Genomic DNA, 23,778 nt, shown 5'->3' on the forward strand with positions numbered 1-23,778 from the left:
AGCCGTCCATTCTCAACACCCCTTATCCTGGTTCAGGTTGTGGGGCGCTGGAGCCTATCCAAGCTGACTTCGGGCGTAAGGTGGGCTACACCCTGAACTGGTTGCCAGTCAGTCACCAAAACTTGACCTCAAAATTCTGGAAAACCGTTCTATTTGTAATGCATTTTTACAATGCGTAATTTTGCTTCTACCCATATGATCGAAACAAAAAGTGTTTTCTGTATTTTTTGCCAATTAATTATTCTGAATTTAAGCAGTTTATTTTGAACACGTCATACTTTCTTTTTATTTATTTGCTCTTATTTTGAAATTCACAGCCCTACTTTTATTTCGTAAAGAGAAAACACAATGTTGTGCTTATGTTTAACTACCTGGGCAGAATTTAAACGTGAGTACAATTCTTTAAAGAAAACATGAAGGCCCAGGGGAAACTTTTTTTAGATGGTATTTAAATTAAACTGTCAAGCATTTAAAAAAAAGCATTATCATCAAAGAAAACATAATAAAGAAATTAACAATGGCTGTTGTTCAGTCGTTAGTCATATTTAAAAAAAACAAGTTTCACAAATTCTCTGATTACTTGACTTTAAAAGTCCAGTCTTCTGGAAGACCCTCCTGTCCACCAAGACCTTTTAAACCTATTCTCAAAAAGCCACACACCATATACTTTCTCAGATTCTACCACATAATTCTCTGTTCTGCCTTTGTCTTCTTTATTTTCCTCCCCAACACCAGAGTCATCTTACATACCACCATACTATGCTGTCGAGCTACACTTTCCCCTAGCACTACTTTACAGTCAGTAACCTCCTTCAGATTACATCGTCTGCACAAAATGTAATCCACCTGCGTGCTTCTAGCGCCGCTATTGTAGGTCACCACATGTCTCTGCCGATGTTCCTTCAACCACTTCCATCCTTTTTGCAAAGTCAACTACCATCTGTCCCTTCAAGTTCCTTTCTTGGATGCCATACTTACCTATTGCTTCTTTATCAACCATGTTTCCTTCATGTCAATTAAAATATGCACCAATAGACAAGGTAAAATAATTTAAACCCTGACCCTAAACTTCCATCCTTACTGCCTTTCCAACTGCGCTCCTGGACACACATTATATCAACATTTCTCCTCATCATCATGTATACCAGCTCACAAGATTTTCCCATCTTAGTCCCAACATTTAAAGTCCTCAGATTGTGTTCTCGGTCAGGGACTCTTCCTTGTGTTCTTCCAATGAACAACCAGTGAAATCATTAGAATAGTTTTATGATCACAATTTTTTTACTACACTTGACCCATCTCATATGTCCCCTTCACAGCCAAGATTGTCGAGAAAGTTTTTTATAATCAACTCAGTGATTACCTGAAATCAAATTGACTTTTGACAAATTTCATTCAGGTTTCCAAACTCATCATAGCACAGAATCAGATCTTATCAAAGTGCTAACGATATAAGGTTGAACGCCGACTCGGGAAAGCTGTCAGTTTTTGTCTGGTTAGATTTCAGTGTAGCTTTTGATACAAAAGGTCATAACATATTGCTAAACAGGTTGGAAACGTGGGTAGAACTAAAAGGAACAGTCTATAAATGGTTTAGGCTTTGCGTGTGCCAAGCAGACCATCGGAAACTCATCCATGTTTTTATCTTAAATAGACTTGACTACTTCAATGGACTTCTGCCTAGAGTCCCTCAAACCAGCATTTAGCAGCTCTTCAGCACATTCAGAATGCTGCAGTTCAGTTTCTGACCACAGCAAAGAGGTTGGAACATTTTACTCCAATTCAGAGTCTCCTTGCTGGCTCCCAGTCAGCTTTAGAATAGACATTAAAGTTCTGCTACTGGTTTATAAATCATTAAAATGGTTTAGGTCCTGAATATACATTATGAAACAAATATGAGTGAAATATGATCCCAAGATGGCTTTGAGATCTACAGACTGAGGTCAAATAATGGCACACATTTTCCAAAGCAAACATGTTGAGGTCGCTTTTGGCTGTTACGCTACACACAAATGGGATAAGCTGCCAAAAGAAGCCACGTCACCAAGTGACTGTTTTTGAATACAGATTAAAAACTAATATTTTTGTCACGCCTATGATTAAGTATTTTCAAGAATTTCCACTTTTAAATTATCGTTGTTCCACTACAGGTTTTTCATTGTTATTTTCATATGGATTTTTTTCTCTTTGTTTTTGACTGTTTTGAGATGTCTTTTATTTTCGTCATTTTCAATCATGTAAATAGTTCCCAGTGAGGTTACCTTGTGCAGGAAGTACGCTACCAAAAAGAATGCTTTCCTTTGCTTACAATAAATAGCGTGAATCCTAATTGTTTATTACCATTTCTGCTCCATGCCAAGGTCATCTTGAGAAAGATTGCACTTTTTATGTTGGAGTTGTAATAACACTGCTGCTCCATATAGGGACAGATCAATTCTAGTGGGATACAGAGCCACTGGCCATCCCAAAATTTAGTAAGATCCTTGAGTATTTTCCTGGTCACAAAGCTTTATGTATAGCATACTGTATATAGCTGTCTATACATTGGTCCCTTGAGTTACAAATGACCTGATGTATGAGTTCTCTGCTATGTCACTAACCCACACTTCTGTTAAGTACCATTGTCATGAATGAAGGATGAAGAGTAATCAACTGGAGATGACAGTGAACCCACACTACCTGCTAATCTATTGTGAAATGGAGTCACCCAATTTAATAATAATTAATGTTTGTGTGTACTCTACTTTTTTAACTGGCTGGAACCACAATATACTGGAGAGTATAAGCACCCATGACCCACAAATTAGCAGGCAAATTGTGTCCACAGTGAAAAATAATACCATCTAGAGCTCATTCATATTTGCCCGATTGATCCAGTACAAATGGCCACATGCTACTCAGTTATGTGAATGTAAAACTTTTTTTTTTTGACTAAAATGTTTTTAGTCGACACTGTGGAGGAGCTGTAAAGCGTTGGCCTCACATTTCTGACAACCAGGGTTCAATCCCGGTCCTCTGAGGAGTTTGCATGTTTTCCCTGTGGCTGCATGGGTTTTCTCTGGGCACTCCGGTTTCCTCCCACATCCGAAAAACAGGGATTATTTGAAGACTCTAAATTCCCCTTTAGGTATGACTGTGAGTGTGACTGTTATCTGTCTCCATGTGCCCTGTGATTGGCACAGTGTACCCTCCGCCCTGCCCGATAACAGCGGGGATAGGCTCCAGCATTCCCATGTCCCTTGTGAGGATAAGCAGCTAAGAAAATGGATGGATGCATGGATGGATAAAATGTTTCTTGTTTGATTCTTTGGTGAGTTTGAAGTTGTTTTTTTGCCAGCTGTGAGACATTTTTGGGTGTGTTTGACAGTTTTCATGAGCGCATTTGAGATTTTGGATTATCTGCTCAGTTTAAATGAACTTTTTTTGGGGTGTATATGTTGATGATGTTTTTGTTTTTGGGAGGCTTTTTAGTGGGTATTTTTTTGGGTGCATGTAAGTATTTTTGTGTGCATGACACTTTTAGCAGTGTGTGTCCGTGTGTGTGTTTATGTGTGAGCCAAATTATATTTTTGGTTTAGACGCCCCTCAGATTATAAAATAATGGTTTTACAGCACATATGAGTGTCATCTTTTGAATTAGTAAAATTTAGTTCACATGAATAATTGCCATTGGACTTGGTGAAGTTCTGCAGTACAGCAGCAGTGCACTTTGCAAGTAGTTGCAGGAAGTTTAGGCGTGAACTTGCGATGACTTCTGCTTTCTCCTCGTTTTCATTTTGGAACACTGCTTCAAAGGGAGCTGTGATCAAAGCTGTCTGAGAGGCAGCATGGGGAACGAGTGAGAGCCGGAGAGGCGGAGAGAGAGAGAGTGAGAGAGAATAGGGAAAACCCCAGCGCTCCCAAATATGAGCAGAGCTTCTCTCCAACATGTCCGTCTCTCCCTCGCATCAGCCTAAACAAAGGTATCAGCACTTATCAAACCCTGCTTTCCACCCCGATAGCATGCTGCTAGACTGTTTTGACATCTCTATCGAGTGCCTTATTATTCTATTCCTTTCATTCAGTGTCAGCCACTAGAGGATTACTCAAAGATAGTCTGGTTATATCATGACCTAGATAAGGCAACATCATAGTACTAATGCTATTTGTTCCACATCCTTTCATCACACCATCATATTCCATCGGAGACACTGAACTACAGGGAAAGCTAATAGAGACGTCTTTTAAAGCATGACTAGAATCCAAATATGGATGCAAATAAGTCCAAAACCCACAAGTGCACTGAGCGATTCCACATTTTCACATCCAAATATTTTGGCTCCAGTCTTTTTAAATGTAACAGCTCGCATTTCATTTTGAAGATATCTGTCTTCGCCATGCCTCTTCTTATCGTCTGGCTGAAGAACCTCATCGTGGTATTTTATGCAGTCATTATTAAAAGCCCGACATATTTTTACAGAAGCATCATCTCAAGCACAAGTTTTGTGACATTCATGTCGTTGAAATATATGCAGTCCAAATGCAATATAGTGCTTAAAGCCCGGGTGTCATCCCTATAAAGATTCTAAAATAGATATTGTAAAGAAAAATACTAATAACATTATTCACTTCAATGTCTATACGAAAAAATAAATGTGAGCAGAGAGCGCGTCATCCATAAAGTTGCAGAAGTGTCATTCTACGATATCCAAGTGGTCGCCATATTGGCTGCGTCCTCCGTCCGTGACGTCACCCGGACATTCGCCAATGAAAACACGCGGTGCACCCTAAATATGGGAGACAAACGCGCCCCGTCTGACACGGAAGCTCTTTTCGAAAAGGAGGACACCACACAACCGAGTGAAGTTACTGGGGAAATATTGTTATTGTTTCAAGCCTTTGAGGCAATATTACATTATTGTTTCGAGCCATATTCAGATGATATGCGATCACGGCCAAACCTCATCCCTGTCCGATCCACTTCCGTGGCGGAGATGAGCCATCGTAGCGATGCGCAGCCTTCGCAGAAGCAGTCACCGCCGAACGCGGCGCCTCAGCCGGTATAGCTGATTTTCTGCGCCGTGGTGGCGTATAAGGATGAGGTGGAGCCGAGCCATGCTGCTTTTAGGAGTATGTTCAAAGCCGCCTCAGTACTTGTTGAACACCGTCGAGCCCGGGCGCATTACTGCCTACCTATTATTTGGAACCCACGAAGCTCTCGTCCTCTGCACCCGTGCAATCCATTTTTCACAACGAGCCAGCTCTCTTGCAAACTTATGAAGGCTAAATCCATTCTCCCGAGTGTTCACGCAATGTGCAGCAATGCATTGAGCCGGCATTTTGGCTAACACGAAGGAACAACGAGCTACCTTCCCGGAGGTAAAACTAATGGAAACAAACGAGACCACGAGGGGGCGCCTCTGTCCTGTACGTCACTTCCTGCTTCTTCTCGAAAACAAATCCCTCGAGAGGATTTTCATTTTCAAAGTTGTATACCTCAAAATCATGTTTTGTGGTGAAAAAACACACGGGACCATATTGGCTATGGGTTTTTCATTAATAATGTACCAAAAATCGTCCATTTCATGACACTTGACCTTTAATATTTAATACAATGTCCTAATAAATTCCCGTGATTAACACACTGAGTTGAATTGTTAAGCATGAGTTCCAGAAAAATAAATAAAGAAACACACACACACACACAAACACAGTCTTTCTTTTCTTTGGCTGTGACCCTCAGTGCCAAAGGTCAGTTAGTTTTACTTTGCTTGCAATCTGCTCTGCTCTCCGATAGTGCTTAAAGGCCCTGATTGGGTTGGAAAGTAATGTGGGATGAGCGATGAGGAAATCAATACATTCTCTTACTTGTATCTGAGTCATTGTCCATTAAGGACGTGTTTACTCCAGCCTTGTACGTCATCCTCCCAGACTGGGGTATCACTCATTCTCTGTGAACTCGCCATCTGCATATCAAAGCATGGAGACCAGGGAAAACACACTTTCTGGCTCCATCTGTTTCTGACAACGAAAAGCCAAGAGAAAACTTCCAGCTCCTCAGGTCCAAACAACTCTCATCAACTGTGTCATTACATTCATGCAAATGTGCATAAGACCCTGCAGGTGTTCTCGTTTAATGAGTGTATTGTCACTGCCCATGAAAATCGTGTCCATTTTCAATCCATTACTGCTCGATAATCAACCTTTCATAGCAAACAACACCCCGTAAGCAAACTTTATTAGACGTATCCAATCACGTGTTTGATGTTTGAAAATGTGTTATAGGTATGTTCAGGTTAAATTTTGGGGGAGGAGCTGGTTCATGATCTTGTGAAAGCACTGCAGCATAACTAATTCTAAAAACATGATTTTGGTTCCGGGACTCCTGTTGAGTAAAACAAAGTTACAGGAATCCTTTCTTGTCTTGATTGCGTCCATCCCAAACAGAATGTGAGAAGTGTATTCTTGGTGGATATTTCTGGTGGCCAGTGGAGATGCCGAGTAAAGCATACTGTGATGTTCTAAAACATATGATGCTTGTTGAAGTAGTATGGGTAGGTTAATATCTGAAATACTGTACAAGTCTTTTTTTTATAAATTCACGTAAATTCAAGTACTGTACTGTATTTTAAGTTTTAGTCATGATACAATCTATATTTTATTTTGATACACATTTGCTTTTTTTTTTCAATATATTCTACCCATCAACACAGCCCCATGTGGCAAGTTTGAAATCCCAAAATATCAAAGTAAAAAAAACAAAAGATAAATGATTGGAGCACATAAGCACAAGTAACTCATGCTAGCGCTCAATAACTGGGAGTAGGTCTTTTGTGATGCAACTTGGACTTTATTTTGAGTTTAAAGGTCAAGTGTCTTCCCCATAACCATTCTAAAATAGATATTGTAATGAAAAATACATATAACACTCTTCACTTCAATGTCTATACGAAAAAATAAATATGAGCGGAGAGCGCGTCATCCATGCGCAAATTTGCGGAAGTGTCATTCGACATCCAAGTGGTCACCAATTGGTTGCATTTACTGTCCGTGACGTCACCCCAGACATTCGCCATTGAAAACACGCTGTGGCCGCAACTATGGGAGACGAATACCCCCCTTCTGATACAGATTCTCTTTTTGAAGAAGAGAACATCTCACAATCGAGTAAAGTGACCAGGGCAATATTACCCTATTGTTTCGAGTCATATTTAGATGATATGCGTATTACTTCTAACTAACCACAGACTCGTCTGCGGGGCGCACGGCTTGGCAGCCGGTTTCGCTGCGAGTCACACGGCTTAGCCGTTGCCTTGTCCGCAGGGCACACGGCTTGGCTGCCGGGTCATCCGCGGGACACACGGCTTGCCCGCTGGTTCCTCCCCAAGGCACACTGTTTCACTGCCGGCTCATTCGCGGGGCACACGACTCGGCCGCTGGTTCCTCCCCAAGGCACACGGCTTCACTGCCGGCTCATCCGCGGGGCACACGGCTTGACTGCCGGCTCATCCGCGGGACACACGGCTTGCCCGCTGGTTCCTCCCCAAGGCACACGGCTTCATTGCCGGCTCATCCGCGGGGCACACGACTCGGCCGCTGGTTCCTCCCCAAGGCACACGGCTTCACTGCCGGTTCCTCCGCTGGGCACACAGCTTGGCTGCTGGCTCGTCCGCGAGGCACACGGCTTGACTGCCGGCTCATCCGTGAGGCACGGCTTTGGCAGTGGCTCATGGGACACGGAAGCTTAGACAAAGCTGTGATCGTTGGAGACAGCGCCGACACGCACATCGACACATTTAGCACCCCTGTCATACATACGCGGATCTTTTGTTACGTGATGAGAGACGGATTACTGGTCCCCCCCCAACTATTTATTTATTTTTTCTATACACACCTACCTGACATTTGGAACCCACAAAGCTCTTGTCCTTTGCACCCGTGCAATCCATTTTTCATGACGATCCGGGTCTCTTGCAAACTTATAAAGGGTAAATACATCCTCCTGAGTGGTCGAGCAATATCCAGCAATGCAATGAGTCTGCATTTTGGCTAACACGAAGGAACAACGAGCTACCTTCCCGGAAGTAAAACTAATAGAAACAAACGACTCCAGCTGAGGGTGTTGGTGCCCTGTCCTCTGTCCTGTACGTCACTTCCTGCTTCTTCTCGAAAACAAATCCCTCGAGAGGTTTTTCATGGCGGGAGTTCAAAAAGCTATATACGTCAAAATCATGTTTTGTGGTGAAAAAACGTGTTTCATGACAGTCGCCCTTTTAATGAGACTTCTAAATTAAGTCCATGATCAGTTTGTCAGTCCATCATATTTCCAGTTTTGTGTTCCATTTACCAGAGCAAACTTGTTCCTATATCGCTACACAAACAACGGGGGAACAACTTGTGTGCATGTGCATATTCCTAATGTTAGTCGAACTGTAATAGGACTGTATCTATTCATACGCAATACTGTAAAATTATATTTGGGAGGCACATTCAGCAAATTATGGTCTCACTTTCATTGAGGCGGTTTCTTACCTCTTAAGCAAATTTGCATTTTTTTTTTCCGCGAGGCCACTATTGGTTTGCATTGTGAATACATATTTTTGTGAAAATTGTGCCTTTCATGAATAAGAATGCCCTGGCTTATAAAATGCCATAGAACTGATAGTGAACAAATTGGATTGAAATTGCTTTCTGAAGGTGATCTTCGTAGCTTCGAGCAGAGTGCAACAAACAGCTGCAAACTCAAATCAGTTTCTTACCTTTGGCACAACCGCTATATAGGCACAATGTAACATTGAACTGAATATGGTCAAATGGTCAGCGACCAGATGAAATGACAAAATAACTTTTCTCATTAGGAGTACGCAGGAACTTGATTTTGAATGTCTGACTCAGCACAGATATAGATATTTCTAATCACTTATAGCATGTACACTTAGATTTGCAGACTTGCATTTGTTCTTTTAAATTTGATTGTCACTCTTCCTAGTGCATACAGAGTCATTGTGAAATCCCGATATAAGTCTTCCATTAGTGCAAAACATTAGCTTTCTTCTTGTGTAAGGAAAGTTAGATCAATCGCAGTCGCATGCTGACATAGGAAGTTACATTCTGTACCTAGTCCTGCTTACAGTACTGGTATCAAACTCAAGGCCCGGGGGGCAGATGTGGCTCGCCTCATGGTTTTATGTGGCCTGTAAAGGCAAATCATGTGTGTCAACTTCCATAGTTCATGTTCAATTCTGAACCAAAATTTTAAATTGTCATATCATAAATGATGACATTGAGATATTGCAAGCATTATTGTGTTACGAAACATCAATAATATCTGAAAAACCCATTACCCCGGATTTCTGATTCCAAAACTAGTTGGTAAATTTAATGTGTAAATATGATGGGTCAATTATAGATTTTTATGGTTTCACACATCCTGGCCCTGTGACAAAAACCATAACTACAATGTGGCCCGCGATAAAAATGAGTTTGACACCCCTGGTATATATGCTAGTGCAGTACGTTTCCATGCTACCTATGAATGTATTAGATCACAGTAGGAACGAACATCTTTTTTTTATGGCTTCAGAATTGGTGGACAGGCTGCAAAGGTCAAAGTTTGGCTTTCTTTTTTGGAACAAATGCAATAGAAACATATGCTTATTGCCTCTACTTGTAAAACAAGCATCACTGATGGTTCACCGGCCTGACAGGCAATGTAGGTTTCAGCTCCCACTCAGTGACGGTGAGAAGGTGAGCGTGAATGGTTGTCAGCCTCAATATGTGATTGGCAACCAGTCACTTTTTCTCCCCAAGTCACCTGGGACAGCCTCCAGCTCTCTGTGACCATACACAGAAGTGATACAGAAACTGGATGGATAGGTGTTTATTATTTCTGTTGTAATGTTTATTTATAACTTCAAGGGGTCTAAATAGAGTCACAGTACTGATCAATTGTCCAACTAGTGGTTTTTGCAGTGACCAGATGAAATGACAAAATAACTTTTCTCATTAGGAGTACGCAGGAACTTGATTTTGAATTTCAGATTATACATAATAATAAATACTTGTATGGAGAGATATGATGATAGAGTGCCGTATGCGGATACAGATCATTGGAAGGAAAAGAAAAGAGCCATTTTGAATAAACAGATGGAAGGTGTACTATACTTTTATTGGATAATTCTAATGCTAAAATAATTATTCATGACTTCATATCTGCCATTGTTTTCTTGTTTTTTTTTAAGTCTATCATTATCCAACCTACAGGTTTTGTACTTTAGATAGAATTCGGCCTTGCACACATTCTGACTAAATTAACTGTGACTGCATTATTAGTGGTGTATTTGTCTACAAAGATAAAGTCAGGGAAGAAGGAATCAATCCACAATATTTTTCCATCTTTTGGTGGAAACAATGAAGGAGAGGAAAGTATCATAAAAATATATTTAAAAAAAGGTTGAAATTGGGGCAGATAAAAATGACATGGTAGGAAGGGAGAAGTTTAAAATAAACGTTTGTCAGTAGAAATCCTGAGAACCTGACATAGTTAGGAGATGTAGCTGGAATACATGGCTCAGTAGAATGACCCAAAATAAATATGTGGATATATTTTGTGTGAAAGAGGCCTTAATGTTAGGTTATTACTATGCTAATAGCTTTTTAATGTGCATGAAAAACATAAATGATGATCGAAAATCTTTTGAAATGCATCGGGCTAAACTATTATTTATGGAACATTTCAGTTTTTAAGTATGAAATAAGCCAATCCCGACAATAAGTAACAGGATAACTATGGCTTAATAACATTTATCTTTCTGTCAGTCACAGCCATTCCAATATTTCTGACTGGATTTGTTCCTACTGAGGTTGTAAAAAACATCAGCATCATGGGATGGATATTTGCGGCTTAGAGTAAAATATACTTGCAATATTCAGATGGACAGCTATGAATTTTGCATCAGATATTCAAGGTCTAGCCTGACTGCGGCGCATAGGGCTTTTATAGACTCCATTATAACGTGGTCTAAAAGAAGTTGTCAACAAAAACTTAAGGCTTCTTGCACCAAAAACCATTGTCAGTCTACCCCTAACTTTGCCAGGCGGTAAAAGAGAGAGACTCTCAAGGGACTTTATGAAAACTTAACCGTATTGCTTTTCTAACTGGATGTGCTTTGCCTGTGCAAGCTCCATGTGAATCCCCAAACCTTCACTGTGCACTCCCCAAAAAGACATGAATCGTGCCTCAGCATACTCCACAAGCATTATGGAGTATGATTTTTTAAAAACACATTTTCCCACACAAACACTTGGAGAACAGGTGTCCAACTTAAGGCCCACGGTCCACATCACCACACCAATTTACAGTATGTAGCCCCCAAAAGCAGATCATCATCATTTTTTGTGATTCTTGCTGAAATGCGCACACCGCAGTAGCAACGGACCCGCTACCAAGCAAGGCTCATGTCGCTGTGGCAATGGATCCACTGCCACGTTATGCCCACATCACGGTTTCAACAGACTCTCTGCTGACTCACGTCCACGCTGAAGTGGCTACGGATCCACTACCGAGCAACTTTCACGTCACTGTGGCAACGGTTCCACCACCACGCCATTCCAACGTCGCTGTATCAACAAATTCAGTCCAAGCTCACGTTGCAATGGAAACAGATCCGCCGCCGCTTTATGCTCACGTTGGGGTTTTGACAGACGCGCTGCTCACTGATTCTCACGCCACGGCACCCATCGACTCCTTCCCCAGTCGAACCCATGTCGCGGCTGGCAGCAGATTCACTACCGCGTCTCACCCACATCGCCGTGGCGACAGGCTTCTGGGCGACCGTCGAAGGAGGATGGAATTTGCCCATTTGGATGGGCCTGCCAGAGCGTCTCCAACATGTGTTTTCCCAAAGCACAGGATTCAGAAACGAGCTGCAGAGGCCTTAAGTTCCGAGGATGGAGGGAATTCAGATCAAGATGAAGCGAACTATTTTCCTCCAGCGAAGAGGGGGAGGACCTTATTATCCCCGTCGCTCCACCCTGTTCCCAGTGATGATCTGTTCATGCACATTCGTGAACAAGCGCCGAGTTCTGTAGTGCCAAGGCGAGCACCGAAGGAGCAACAATCCAGTGCTGTGCTGCCTGTGGGCGTTCAGGAGCCACTTTCCAAGCCCCACGTTGCTGTCAAGGAGGTGGTGGCATCACCGCTGCCTCACGTTTCTGTCCAGGAGGTGGTGGCGCCGCCGCCGCCTCACGTTCCTGTCCAGGAGGTGGCAAGGGCTCCGCAGCCGCCTCACGTTCCTGTCCAGGGGCTGGCGAGGGCTCCGCAGCCGCCTTACATTCCTGTCCAGAAGGCGGCAATGGCGCTGCAGTTGCCTCACGTTGCTGTCCAGGAGGTGGCGAGGGCTCCGCAGCTGCCTCACGTTCCTGTCCAGGCGGTGGCAAGGGCTCCTCAGCCGTCTCTCGTCCGTGTCCAGGAGTACCGGCGGCGATCAGTCCGCGGGCGCCCCACGCCCCTGTTTCGACTGCAACAGGAGCTGGGGAGTTCTGATGGGCCACTCTGGAACTGGAAGGGCTTCGGAATGGCTGTGATGGTGATCGTGGTGGTCATGGCTTTGATCCTTCTCTCCGGCGTCCTCACTCAAGATGATTCCCGGCCGCTTCATGACCTAGACTCAGCAGGGACTGATTCCCGGCCGCCTCATGTTGAAGCTTCGTTGGCGACCGGCCACTGGCCACCTTCCTACCGAGCCTCTGCGGCGACCAATGCCCGGCCGTCTCGCGGCCGCGTCTGGGGAGGCCTTTGTCCGGCACAGTTGCATGCCTTGGTCTGGTTCCTGCTTCGCTGTTGGGTTCCTCCCCAAGGTCGTCCACCCGAATCGTCCCGTGGGGATCCTGGTGCTTGGCATCCGGGTCGTCATCCTGACCTGTCCGGCCGGACGCCTCGCGTTTGGTCCCACGGACCCCCTTCCGCCCGCCCCTGGACATGTTAATTTTAGTTTAGGCACGTCTGGGAGCCGCACCTTGGAGGGAGGGTACTGTCATGGTCCTGCCGGTCCAGCCCTGGCTGGGTGCGTCCCAGCACACCTGCGCCTCATCATGGTTGATTAACCCCTGTATTTATAGGACCCAGGGGATGACTGGTGGTTGCCAGATCATCTTTCTGTCAAATTTAGTGCTGCCCTTAAATTTGGTAGTATTTGGCTGAATGTGAGCAAAGAGAAAACCATGTTGTTGTTGTGACCTTCATCTTGTCCCATGAGGGGCTGCCAACAGCAAGTCGGTTGTATGATTTGTTCGGCACAATTTTTATACTGAATGCATAGCCCACATATTATTTTTAATCTGGGGTTGGGACTGGCAGTGGCTGGTATTTGGTGCACTGTTGAAGTATTTTAGTTCAATAAAGAAATGATTCGGTGATCATGTTGTATTTGTCCTCTGTGAAAAGCCATTCATTGCATTTTGAACGCAAATGAATAGAATAGTCTTGAATGGCCATGTCCGTAACGTGTTGGGAACCATCCTGTGTAACATTCTTTTCACATACGGAGGGGCAAGTTGTCAAAAATAAGAACTGCAAAAACTGAAGGTGGCAATCGAGACCGGCTCAAGCGTCTCCAGGGAGTGGTCATCGATGGGTTTTCATTTCAATTATTGCAAAATATGACAGATTTTTCTTCAACCTCAAACTAAATTGGTGTGAAAGTCAACACTAGTCACATTTTGGTGGTTTTATTTAAAATATACTGTCATAGTGTGTTAAGAAAAAAATCCTAAAAACTTGCTCACTGTCCATATACATCCAAATACACCCTACAGTACTAGTGTGGTCCACTGCTTTGCTTTTGGACATATTCCCATTAATTTTTCATCAGAATAGGTGTGTGTAGATCCTTAAAAAGTAACTTTTTAAAACTGATAGTCACCTTGGAATTCAGAAAATGGTCCTACTAAAATGGTGTAACAGTGATCCTTTGTTAGACAGCTAATAAGAAAGTGAGAGTGGCCCCAGAGTATTTTTTACTCATCATGTCACGAAGGAACACCATTTTTCTGAACGATTTCCTTGTCTGCTTCTTCATGTTCCAGCGTGTAAGCCTGGTTTCTTCAAGCCGTATCCAGGTAACATGAAATGCTCCCAGTGTCCACTACATAGCTCCAGCCATGACCAGGCCGCCACCATGTGCCACTGTGAAAAAGGCTTCTACAGGGCGAACAAGGACCCCTCTACCATGGCGTGTACAAGTAGGCACAGTTTAAGTAGCTGCAAATTAGTGAAACATTGTGTTTGCTTTATAATGTCTTTCTGCATAACAATAATGCCTTTCCTCCTTTATGTTTGTGCTTTTCAAATATGTTTTACATCGACTACGACAGGCACCAATGCAAATACCTACACTATGTGGCTTCACCAAAGCCTCTGCATAAAATTAATGTTTTATTTCTCCAAATATAATAATAATTATTATTATTTGTATTTATAATATATAACATCTTTGAAATTGGCAACTGCAATGCTGGAATAAAATACAGACACTTGTGACCACCACGCACGAGCTCACCCACGCATGGTATTTAAATATCCACTTGCCACCTAGTTGTATTCACTTTGCAAAATAAAATACTTCATTGCCAAGTAAGAACCTTCATCACACATGCATTTCTCGGTTTAAAATTGGAACGGTTGTTGCCCAAAGGCCCTTGTTTTATTTTTTGAGTGTGAGCAGTTTGATACAAGAACCTCCTTTAAACCATTCCTGTAAACACCTTCCTACTCAAAAAGGTCAGACTTGGGTAGAATTCTAACAAACACTGTTGTCCGCATTGCAGCTCATTTCATCATTATATTCAGCTCTTGAGAGGCGATATCACTCTAGTTTTTACCTCTTAAGTTGTAAGTGTATTTACTGATGGTGGAGTGGTTCGTCATCTGACTTCTGTGAGCATGTGACTGCGAATGTGAATGGTTGCTTGTGTCCACATGTGCCCTGTGATTGACTGGTAGACAGTCCAAAGTGTGGTCCACCTTTTGTCCACAGTTAGCTGGGATAGGCTCCAGCTCCTGATTGATGACTGTGAAAAGGATAATCGTTAAAGAACCATATGGACACCAATTGTTGGTGTAACATCACGCACAAGTATCAAAGTGCATTGTGTACTACCTGTGTGGTTTGACTTAGTTTCTCTTTCCTGTCAGGACCTCCGTCAGCACCCAGGAACCTGCTGTCATTAATCAATGACACGGCACTTTTCCTCCAGTGGATGCCTCCAAGTGACACAGGAGGCCGCAGTGACATCACCTACAATGTCCTGTGCCAGCGCTGCAATAACGACACCGGCGGGATGCAGTGTGATCCTTGTGAGCCGGACCTGAGATTCATCCCGCGGCCATTGGGTCTGACTGGGATCTCTGTGGCCATACTCGATTACGCAACACCCGCCAATTATACATTCATTGTGGAGGCTGTGAATGGCGTATCTGGGTTGGGTGTGGCTTCACGTGCGCTGATAAACGTCACTGTCAATACACACCAAGCTGGTGAGTGTCATTTTTTAATATGAGACTTTGAGTTTGTTTGACTGTCCTCAGGAAGTTCTGTTCAGGCTTGTTGGAATTTGGAATATAATTGACATTGACTTGGATGAGTTACATTATGTTAGCACAAATTATAGATTTTGGTCTGGAAATATTGGCATCTAATATATTGTTCTGTTTGTAAATGCTTTTCATTGAGATTGGCTGGTGTCCAGTTGAGGCTGTACCTGCCTCTCTCCAAACGTCAGCCGAGACAGGTGCCAACACACTCACGACCTTTGTGAGGATAAGCAGTTCAGACTTTAGATGTATGTATGCATGTAAATGCCTTTAATTAATAGCAAAATAATACATGTGGCAGAGCTTAGCACATCTTCCTCATGGTCAAGAGGTCCCCTGCCCTTGTTTATCAAGCGGAAGTGTGGGTTCGGCAGGTGTATGAACATTTTCACAAAACATATGGGATTTATTAAGATGGACTTATGTGGGGGGATGTTTAAATTTACACACAGCTCAGACTATGTGTACACACAAAACTTTGTGGTAGAATAGTGAAAGTACACATGAAGAGTGCACAGTGAGCTACTATCATCCCAGTGGGACTTTTGGCAGGAGAATGAAAACATGGTACATTTAGCAATCGACACCTAGTCGAGGCCTTGTCCCCAATAATGCTTGCAATATGAATATAACTTGGTTTTCCTCCTCCAGTTAAATAAAAATAGATTTTCATTTACAGGCCGAGCTTCCAATTTTGGCATTGGATCTGATGTCAAACTTTCTTTATTTCCGAGATTGTGCTTTTCATGTAATCCAACATATTTAACAGCAACAGTTAAAATATGCCATGTCATTTTTTACTTTTGTTTGGTAACACCTGCATTAATTGTTACCAACATCATTCAATAGTTTTTTTTCCACATTTCAGACAAATAGAGATCAATGTTGGTTTCTGAGATATTCATTTTGTTCGTCCTCTTTACCAGGATTGTGAAGAGGGATGTAGTTCATTCCATTTTTTAAAGCGATTCCTGCTACCATACATGGTAAATTTGAGGTGTTTCATGTCTGGCTAATTAAGTTGTGATTTTAGGTTATCACTATCCTGCAAGTATTTTGTCAAGTCAAAAAAAAGTGGCACACTTTATCGTTTGAGTCTAACAAAAATATATTTAAAAGTTGGTATGCTTGCACAAAATTACCAGGATATTATCTTTTGCAAATATCCATCATATCGCTGCCAAAAATGCTTAATGCACACCCAAGCTCAACTGCTTGCAAAATATTCCACGTGGGGTCCAATACAAATGTGCCTGGAAAATTGGGTCATCATTTTAGTTAGCAGAGAAATCATGATTATAAATATTTATGTTAATATCTTTGGCGTGACATACAGTATGAATGCCATTAGTGCTGGCAGACGGTAACTTACAGTATTTGTTTTGAAGCCATATTTGGTCTCTTGAGCTTTACGTTTTAGTTACCAGACTCTTGGCGTCTTTTTTTGTGCTGATAATGTCAAAAGGTGAAGCCCATTTTGGAGCTTGCCTCGACCACTGTGATGTTGAAGTTTGTCTTAATTTGCAGATCCCTGCTGGTCTGAGGTCATCTGCAATGTGCAATCCTCAACGGTGCTTTGTCTTGGCCTTGAATTAGGAATGCAAAGTTCATAGGTAATTTGAACTCGATTCTGTGGAGACAAATATAGATTGAATTATTGATGGATCAGCATAAGCTGAGGAAAATCTGGAGAGCTGATGAATAAATTATGAATGTTCCATACACAGTATATGGGATACATGTGCTTATACCTTCAGTTGATTGTGCCGAAAAGCAGAGCCGGTATAATTTCTATTATACTTTATTTGTCTTCAAATCAAAGTTAATTGTTGTCTATCTTCGTCTTACTTGGAGTGACAGGCGCCACTGGAATGAAACCATTGCAGAACCAAAGATTGCCATCGAATGTTATTCCTGCTATTGGTGGTTATAGAGTAAGATGACAGAATGCTCAGTATACCGCTTAGTTAGTAATTAACAGGGACCAAGATAGACAATAGTTTCCATTGTATACCTAACTTTGGGCATGAGGAGGTGTACACTCATTGTTAGTCATTCAAAGGACACCTACAGACAAAAGAACTATTCACACCAACATACTGTACACACCTATGGAAAATTTTGAATCTTCAATTCATTTGGGTTGAACGTTTTCAGTGTGCAAGAAAACTGTATTATTAACTGTATTAAACCCACATCACTGAAGTGCTAACCAGAAGATGTTTTGGAACCAAATTAAAATGAACTCAGAGAGCATGAAACATGGCCCAAAAAATGTTCAGAATAATAACAGAGTGAGTGGGTTTCATCATATCATTTCAATAACGACTGTAATTGAGAATTACTCTCTTTTTTGTGACTGATGCTCTTTGCAACAAAAACAAAATCTGAAATGATAACACCTCAACAAAAATTGTAGAGTGATTCATCAAAAATTCCCTGTCACTCCTAAGCGTGTTTTTACAAATAACCATCTCAGAAATTGTTACTGTATATTTTTATAATCTTTATGAATATACCTTGAGTCAGGAATATGCCCTTTTAAGATGAAGCAAAATATTTCCAAGTTTGCATTTTACCAAACTGAAATGTTCTGCTTTTGGGTTGTTGTCATATAGAAACCCGATGTCAGGTATGCGTGTCAAAAACCATCCTGAGGCCACAAGACTGACAGGTGGAAGTTGGGATGCAAAATAATCTCTGGAGAGGAGAAGCGGCCCGGGGAGATGTTCCCATTAGGGGGCAGGGAAAGGATTAACTTGTCAAACTGCCTCTACTCAATTGACATAGTGTGAACACACACACGCACACCCACACACACACACACACACACACACACACATGCACACGCATTCAGATATTGACACCTTTTGTGCTCACCACCTACTTACTGTTTTGCATGTGTAGACAGCAGCCCACCTGCTTTCCTCATTAGCATACCATATATACTGTATAGGCTACCTGTATTTTATGACTTGATTTTATATGGCATCATACTACTGTATACTCACTGGGTGTCATTATGAACTTGTAAACTGAGTGAAAATTGCTTCATTCCAACATTGAGAGTTATGGCAGTGATTTTCAGTTCAACCAAGAGAAGTGAATAAGAAAATGAGAGAAGAGAGAGTTAAGTATAATTGACATTTAAATCTGACAGCAGGATGAAGTGGATCATGTCATTTTATGAATTAAGTGCTTCTAGTCCAGTGTGAAGGACGCTCTCTCCCAGGAAGCTTGACACTGGAATGAAAGAAGATGGCTTTAGAAATCTTCATGAGGGACAAACCTTGGTGGGACATGGGAGTTAGGACATATCTATAGGTGAGATGGAGCACAAGGAAGTCAGCGAACAGCATAAATGGCCTCTCATGCTTGGCATAGACTAGCCTGTATAACTATGATTTGAAGCAATGAAAGGAGAGTAGTGATAGGAAGATGGGAGGAAACTGAGTTGCATGGGTAGAGATGATCTGTTGCTATGGTTTAATTTTAGTATGGTAGTTGTTTTAATTTTCTGCAACTCTATAAATAATGCATGTGTAACAAATTAAAAATCCTAATAAATCTCAGTTTAGATAGTGATGAGATATATAGTACAATTTTTGGATACTTGGAAATTCAACTTTCGACTGTTATTCATGCATTTGTTTTTTTCCTCAGGGGGAAATACAGTTTTTACGGCTCTGCATAGTATTGTTGCACAGTACATAGAAAACAAGAGCACACATTATGCAGAGATGGAGGGGAGGATTGTCAACAGATAACTGAGCTTGGGGGTTTGTCAAACTGTGACCCTTCAGTTCCCAAGTCTCATGAATGAGATATCCTTGCCTTATGAAAAATTAAGACTGGGCTCTCTTTTCGTGATTGCTGTACTTACAGTGCGAGTTAGACCTGGTGTTGGTATTTTGTGGACCAGCATACCCTAGTAAATCGAAAAGAGGGATCTCTGCGCTGTTGGCGGCGTGATCACAAGCTACTTCACTCCTGTCAAACAATGCGGCTCCTCTCATTCCCTTTAATTTGGATTACGTCTGACATCCACTACACATATGAGCACACCCTTGTTGCCATAATATGCACAACGTGTCGTAGACCCATCTGCCAAATTAGGAAATGCGAACATGCTTGCACAAAAATCTAAATATGCCAGTTTTTACACTCTGCCGTTTGCAAAAAATAGAGCCATGGATGTTTGAATACATTCAACATTCTAACACCTTACATTACAAGAACTAAATTAGTAATAACTAAACTAGTTAGAAATAATTTGAAACACCTATTTCTCTTATGCCTAGATCTGACCACAAGGCAAATTTAGTTTTGCTGATTGATAGTCTTACCCAAAATAAAGTGGAAAATGGATAGTTTGCATTTGAAGTACATCTTTTTTGTGACACCAGTTCTGCAACCTTTTTGACACACCACGTAAATGATTATGTGACAGACAAAATTTGTTTTCCTCTCATTCCGTTCCCTGTCTTGATTGTCTAGGGCAGGGGTCGGGAACCTTTTCAAGTGAGAGATCCATAAATGTCTAATATTTTAAAAAGTAATTTCAAAAGAGCCATTCAATATTTAAAAAAAATAAATACAGGTATATTTGAACATTTATGTAGAACCAACACTTTTAGAGTACAATAAAGTCTCTGAATTCTTTTAAATAACATTATGATGTTGCAAACCGAAGATGACGAAAGTACTTCTTACCATTAATGCGACTTCTGGTGCTGCCTGGTTTTGCTGATGGCTTTGGAGTCTGTTTCATACATCGTCACATTAGGCTTCACGCAGGCGTTGAGATTTCCATCTGTTAATCGTGAACCTAATTCAATTAGATTTTCCATCATGCTGTTAGGATGGTGGACAGTTCTTGCCGACAAACGCATGTCTTTTATTCGTCTGATTATCTTGTCTATATGCGAAGTTGGCAAAATGTTGATTGGCAACGTCAAGTACGAATGCTTTGGCATACTCCCCATTTGTGATTTTAAACACACAGCAGAACCCTCCCTCTCCACAAAAGCTGTCCATTCTTGTTGAAAACTTTGGTACTCATATTTTTTTCTTTGAGCGACCTTTGTCAAAAGCGTTTCCATAATTAGTTATTCCAACACGATCGGCGTTAGACCCTTCTGCTCCTCTGGACATCGACTACCACGCAAGAACTATGGCAACCCACTAGGCCAAACTGTCTGTACGTCATTTGCGTTGCCTCCCACACCTAATTATGGCAACCCCACTAGGACAAACCTTCTCTGCACGACAGATATCACATGTACACTATATCGTTATGAGGGCTCCGCGAGCCATGCGCAACCACCAAAAGAGACAGGTATGGCTCGCGAGCCATAGGTTCCTGACCCCTGGTCCAGGGCTACCCCTTAAGCGCAATACCACCGAAACAGACAACAATCTGTAACTTTGGTACTCTTCACTGGAGTTCAGTCAAGTGAAACTAGATATGTTTGGAAAGAGTCCAAAAGAAACAGAATCTATCTATCTATCTATCTCTATCTATCTATCTATCTATCTATCTATCTATCTATCTATCTATCTATCTATATCTATCTATCTATCTATCTATCTATCTATCTATCTATCTATCTATCTATCTATCTATCTATATATATATATATATATATATATTTTTTTTTTTTAAAGATCAGTGACAGTTTGACAAGTGTTTCTGATTCGAGAGGGGTGATGTGTCTGATGTGGCTTTCCATGTGGTCAGCATACTAAATATGTGGACATATGCTTTGTAGATTTTTTTCAACCAGCCACATGAGCTGGATGCTCTGAGAGAAGGCAACAAGGAAAGAAAAAAATAAGTATCCATTTGCATTTAATGACCCTTTGTGATTCAAGCCTGGTTGAAAGTTTCTCAAGTTTCTTTTTGATTTCTTTATTTATTAGGTTGATGGTTTTCGGTGATACGCTAGCACTTCTCAATGCATCAGTGCAGGGAGAGAGTGCAGGACAATCACTTGAACGCATTCAACAGTGAACTGCACTCTGCTCTAAATATACTGGCGTTATTGCTCAACAAAGCGTTATTCAAGCAATATTCACCCCCCAGATTTCACTGCACTGCAAAGAGGCACACAGAAGCAAAGATGAAAAAAACACTAGCTTCATGTATGTGTTAAGAGATAACTTCAGTACGATGCATAAAAATTAGTCAGTCTTTGCCAAGAGTTGTGATGACATTAAAAATTGCACACCTCAAATACACTGGGAATCAGAATAAATAAGTGTAATTAGATACAAAAGCTCATGTTACATTATATTTATATTATAAATGTGGCATGATAGTGTATTAGAAGTGTAGTGTAGTAGAAGAATATGTTGCCTCCGCTGCAGCTGTCCACTTGTGTTCAGAACCCCCAAGACACATCCTTTACCCAGTTGGGAACGAGGGCATACTTGTGCAATGTAATGCCGTGTTAAATGTGACAGTTTCAACTAATGAGGTGATGTCTTCTTTTTCTTCTCTTCTGTTGTCCTTATTTGGGGGATTTTCTTGCTTTTACTCTTTACTTTCTTCCTTTTCTCTGGTGTCCCCGCTTCTGTTTTCAACTACCTTCCTTTGGGAATAAGGCCAACATCTATTTATATACTCAGATGCTGCAGAGATCCAACCCCATGGGACATCTTCACAGCTCTCCCAGCTCCTTCCTTCACGTCTTCTTCCCTTTCCACCTCCTGTCCTTTCCATATACTGGAACTAATATGTATATGTATGTACTGTGGGAAGATTACTATTTTATTTATCGTTAAATCAGTTTACATCGCTTGACTAAATTTTATTTTTCAGTTCTTTCAAATATTCTGCTGCCCTTTTCTGTCTGTGATCGCTTTAATGTTGACAAATATGCGCTTTGCAATGGCGGACCTTGTGCTTTATTACATCTGACTTTTTCAAAATGATTGTGAAGTCAGTTCGACCTAAAAGTTTCTTTCGGCTTGTCCCTTTTGGGGTCGCCACAGCGTGTCATCTCAGATGAACGCACATATGTTTGGCACAATTTTTACGCCGGATGCCCTTCCTGACGCAACCCTTCTCAGGGAGTGGAGGCCCCAGTGGGATACGAACCCACAACCCCTGGTTTATCAAACCAGTGCTCTAACCACTGAGCTACAGGGCCTCCGAAGTCAGTTTGACCTGATTTGCAGCAAATAATCAATTGCTCACTTCAGTCTGGCGAGTGTCCCAAAGCTCTTAAAGTAGCTGCTGTTAAGCCTCTTCTAAAAAACAACAAAGACAATTCCATGTCAGCAAGCTATAGATCCATCTTAAATCTCCCGTTCATAGCCAAGATTCTTGAGAAAGTTATTTTTAATCAACTCAGCAATTTCTTGAATTTAAATGGAGTTTTTGACAAATTTCAATCACGTTTCCGAAGTCCTCACAGCACAGAATCTGCTCTTATCAAAGTGCTAAGTGATATAAGGTTGAATACTGACTCAGAAAAGGTGTCAATTTTGGTCTTGTTGGATCTCAGTGTGGCTTTTGATATGGTAGATCACAATATACTGCTAAACAGGTTGGAAATCTCTGTAGGACTAAATGGAACGGTCTTTAAATGGTTTAGGTCCTACCTGGAGGAAAGGAGGTACTCTGTGACAATTGGAGGTCCTCGCTCTCAGCAAATGGCAATGACCTATGGGGTCCCTCAAGGGTCAGTTCTTGGACCTCTCCTGTTCACCCTTTATTTGCTACCCTTGTGTCAAATTCTTCAAAACTTTAATTTTGACTACCATAGCTAAGCAGATGTCACCCAGTTATGTTTAGCAGTGTTTCCAGATGAGTACAGTTCAATTGACGTATTGTGCCACTGTCTAAATCAGATAAATAACAGGATGAGCCAAAATTTTCTTCAACTAAATCACAACAAAACTGAGACAATTATTTTTGGCAATAAAGAAAAGAGACTTGCTGTTATTAAACACCTGGACTCTCTATCTTTAAAAACCAAAGACCAAGTCCAAAACCTTCGTGTTCTGATTGATTCCGACCTGACTTTCAACAATCATATCAAATCCATTATAAAAACTGCCTTCTACCGTCTGAAGAACATATCTAGAATGAAGTTTCGTATGTGTCAAGCAGACAAGGAAAAGCTCATCCATGCTTTTATCTCAAGTAGACTTGACTACGGTAATGGTCTTCTGACTGGACTCCCAAACAAGAGTATTAA

At 41.5% G+C, this 23,778-nt stretch overlaps 1 protein-coding gene across 3 annotated transcripts in view; it reads left to right on the forward strand.

The window, feature by feature from the left end:
• Positions 1-23,778, forward strand: part of epha6 (eph receptor A6) — a 67,691-nt gene that overhangs the window by 33,377 nt on the left and 10,536 nt on the right. For all 3 annotated transcript variants that reach the window (XM_061814999.1, XM_061814998.1, XM_061815001.1), the window contains exons 7-8: positions 14,065-14,220; positions 15,173-15,514. In XM_061814999.1, the coding sequence (XP_061670983.1) occupies positions 14,065-14,220; positions 15,173-15,514 (498 nt within the window). The remainder of the gene's footprint in view (positions 1-14,064; positions 14,221-15,172; positions 15,515-23,778) is intronic.

The sequence above is a fragment of the Syngnathoides biaculeatus genome, chromosome 3, assembly GCF_019802595.1.
Source record: "Syngnathoides biaculeatus isolate LvHL_M chromosome 3, ASM1980259v1, whole genome shotgun sequence".
NCBI lineage: Eukaryota > Metazoa > Chordata > Actinopteri > Syngnathiformes > Syngnathidae > Syngnathoides > Syngnathoides biaculeatus.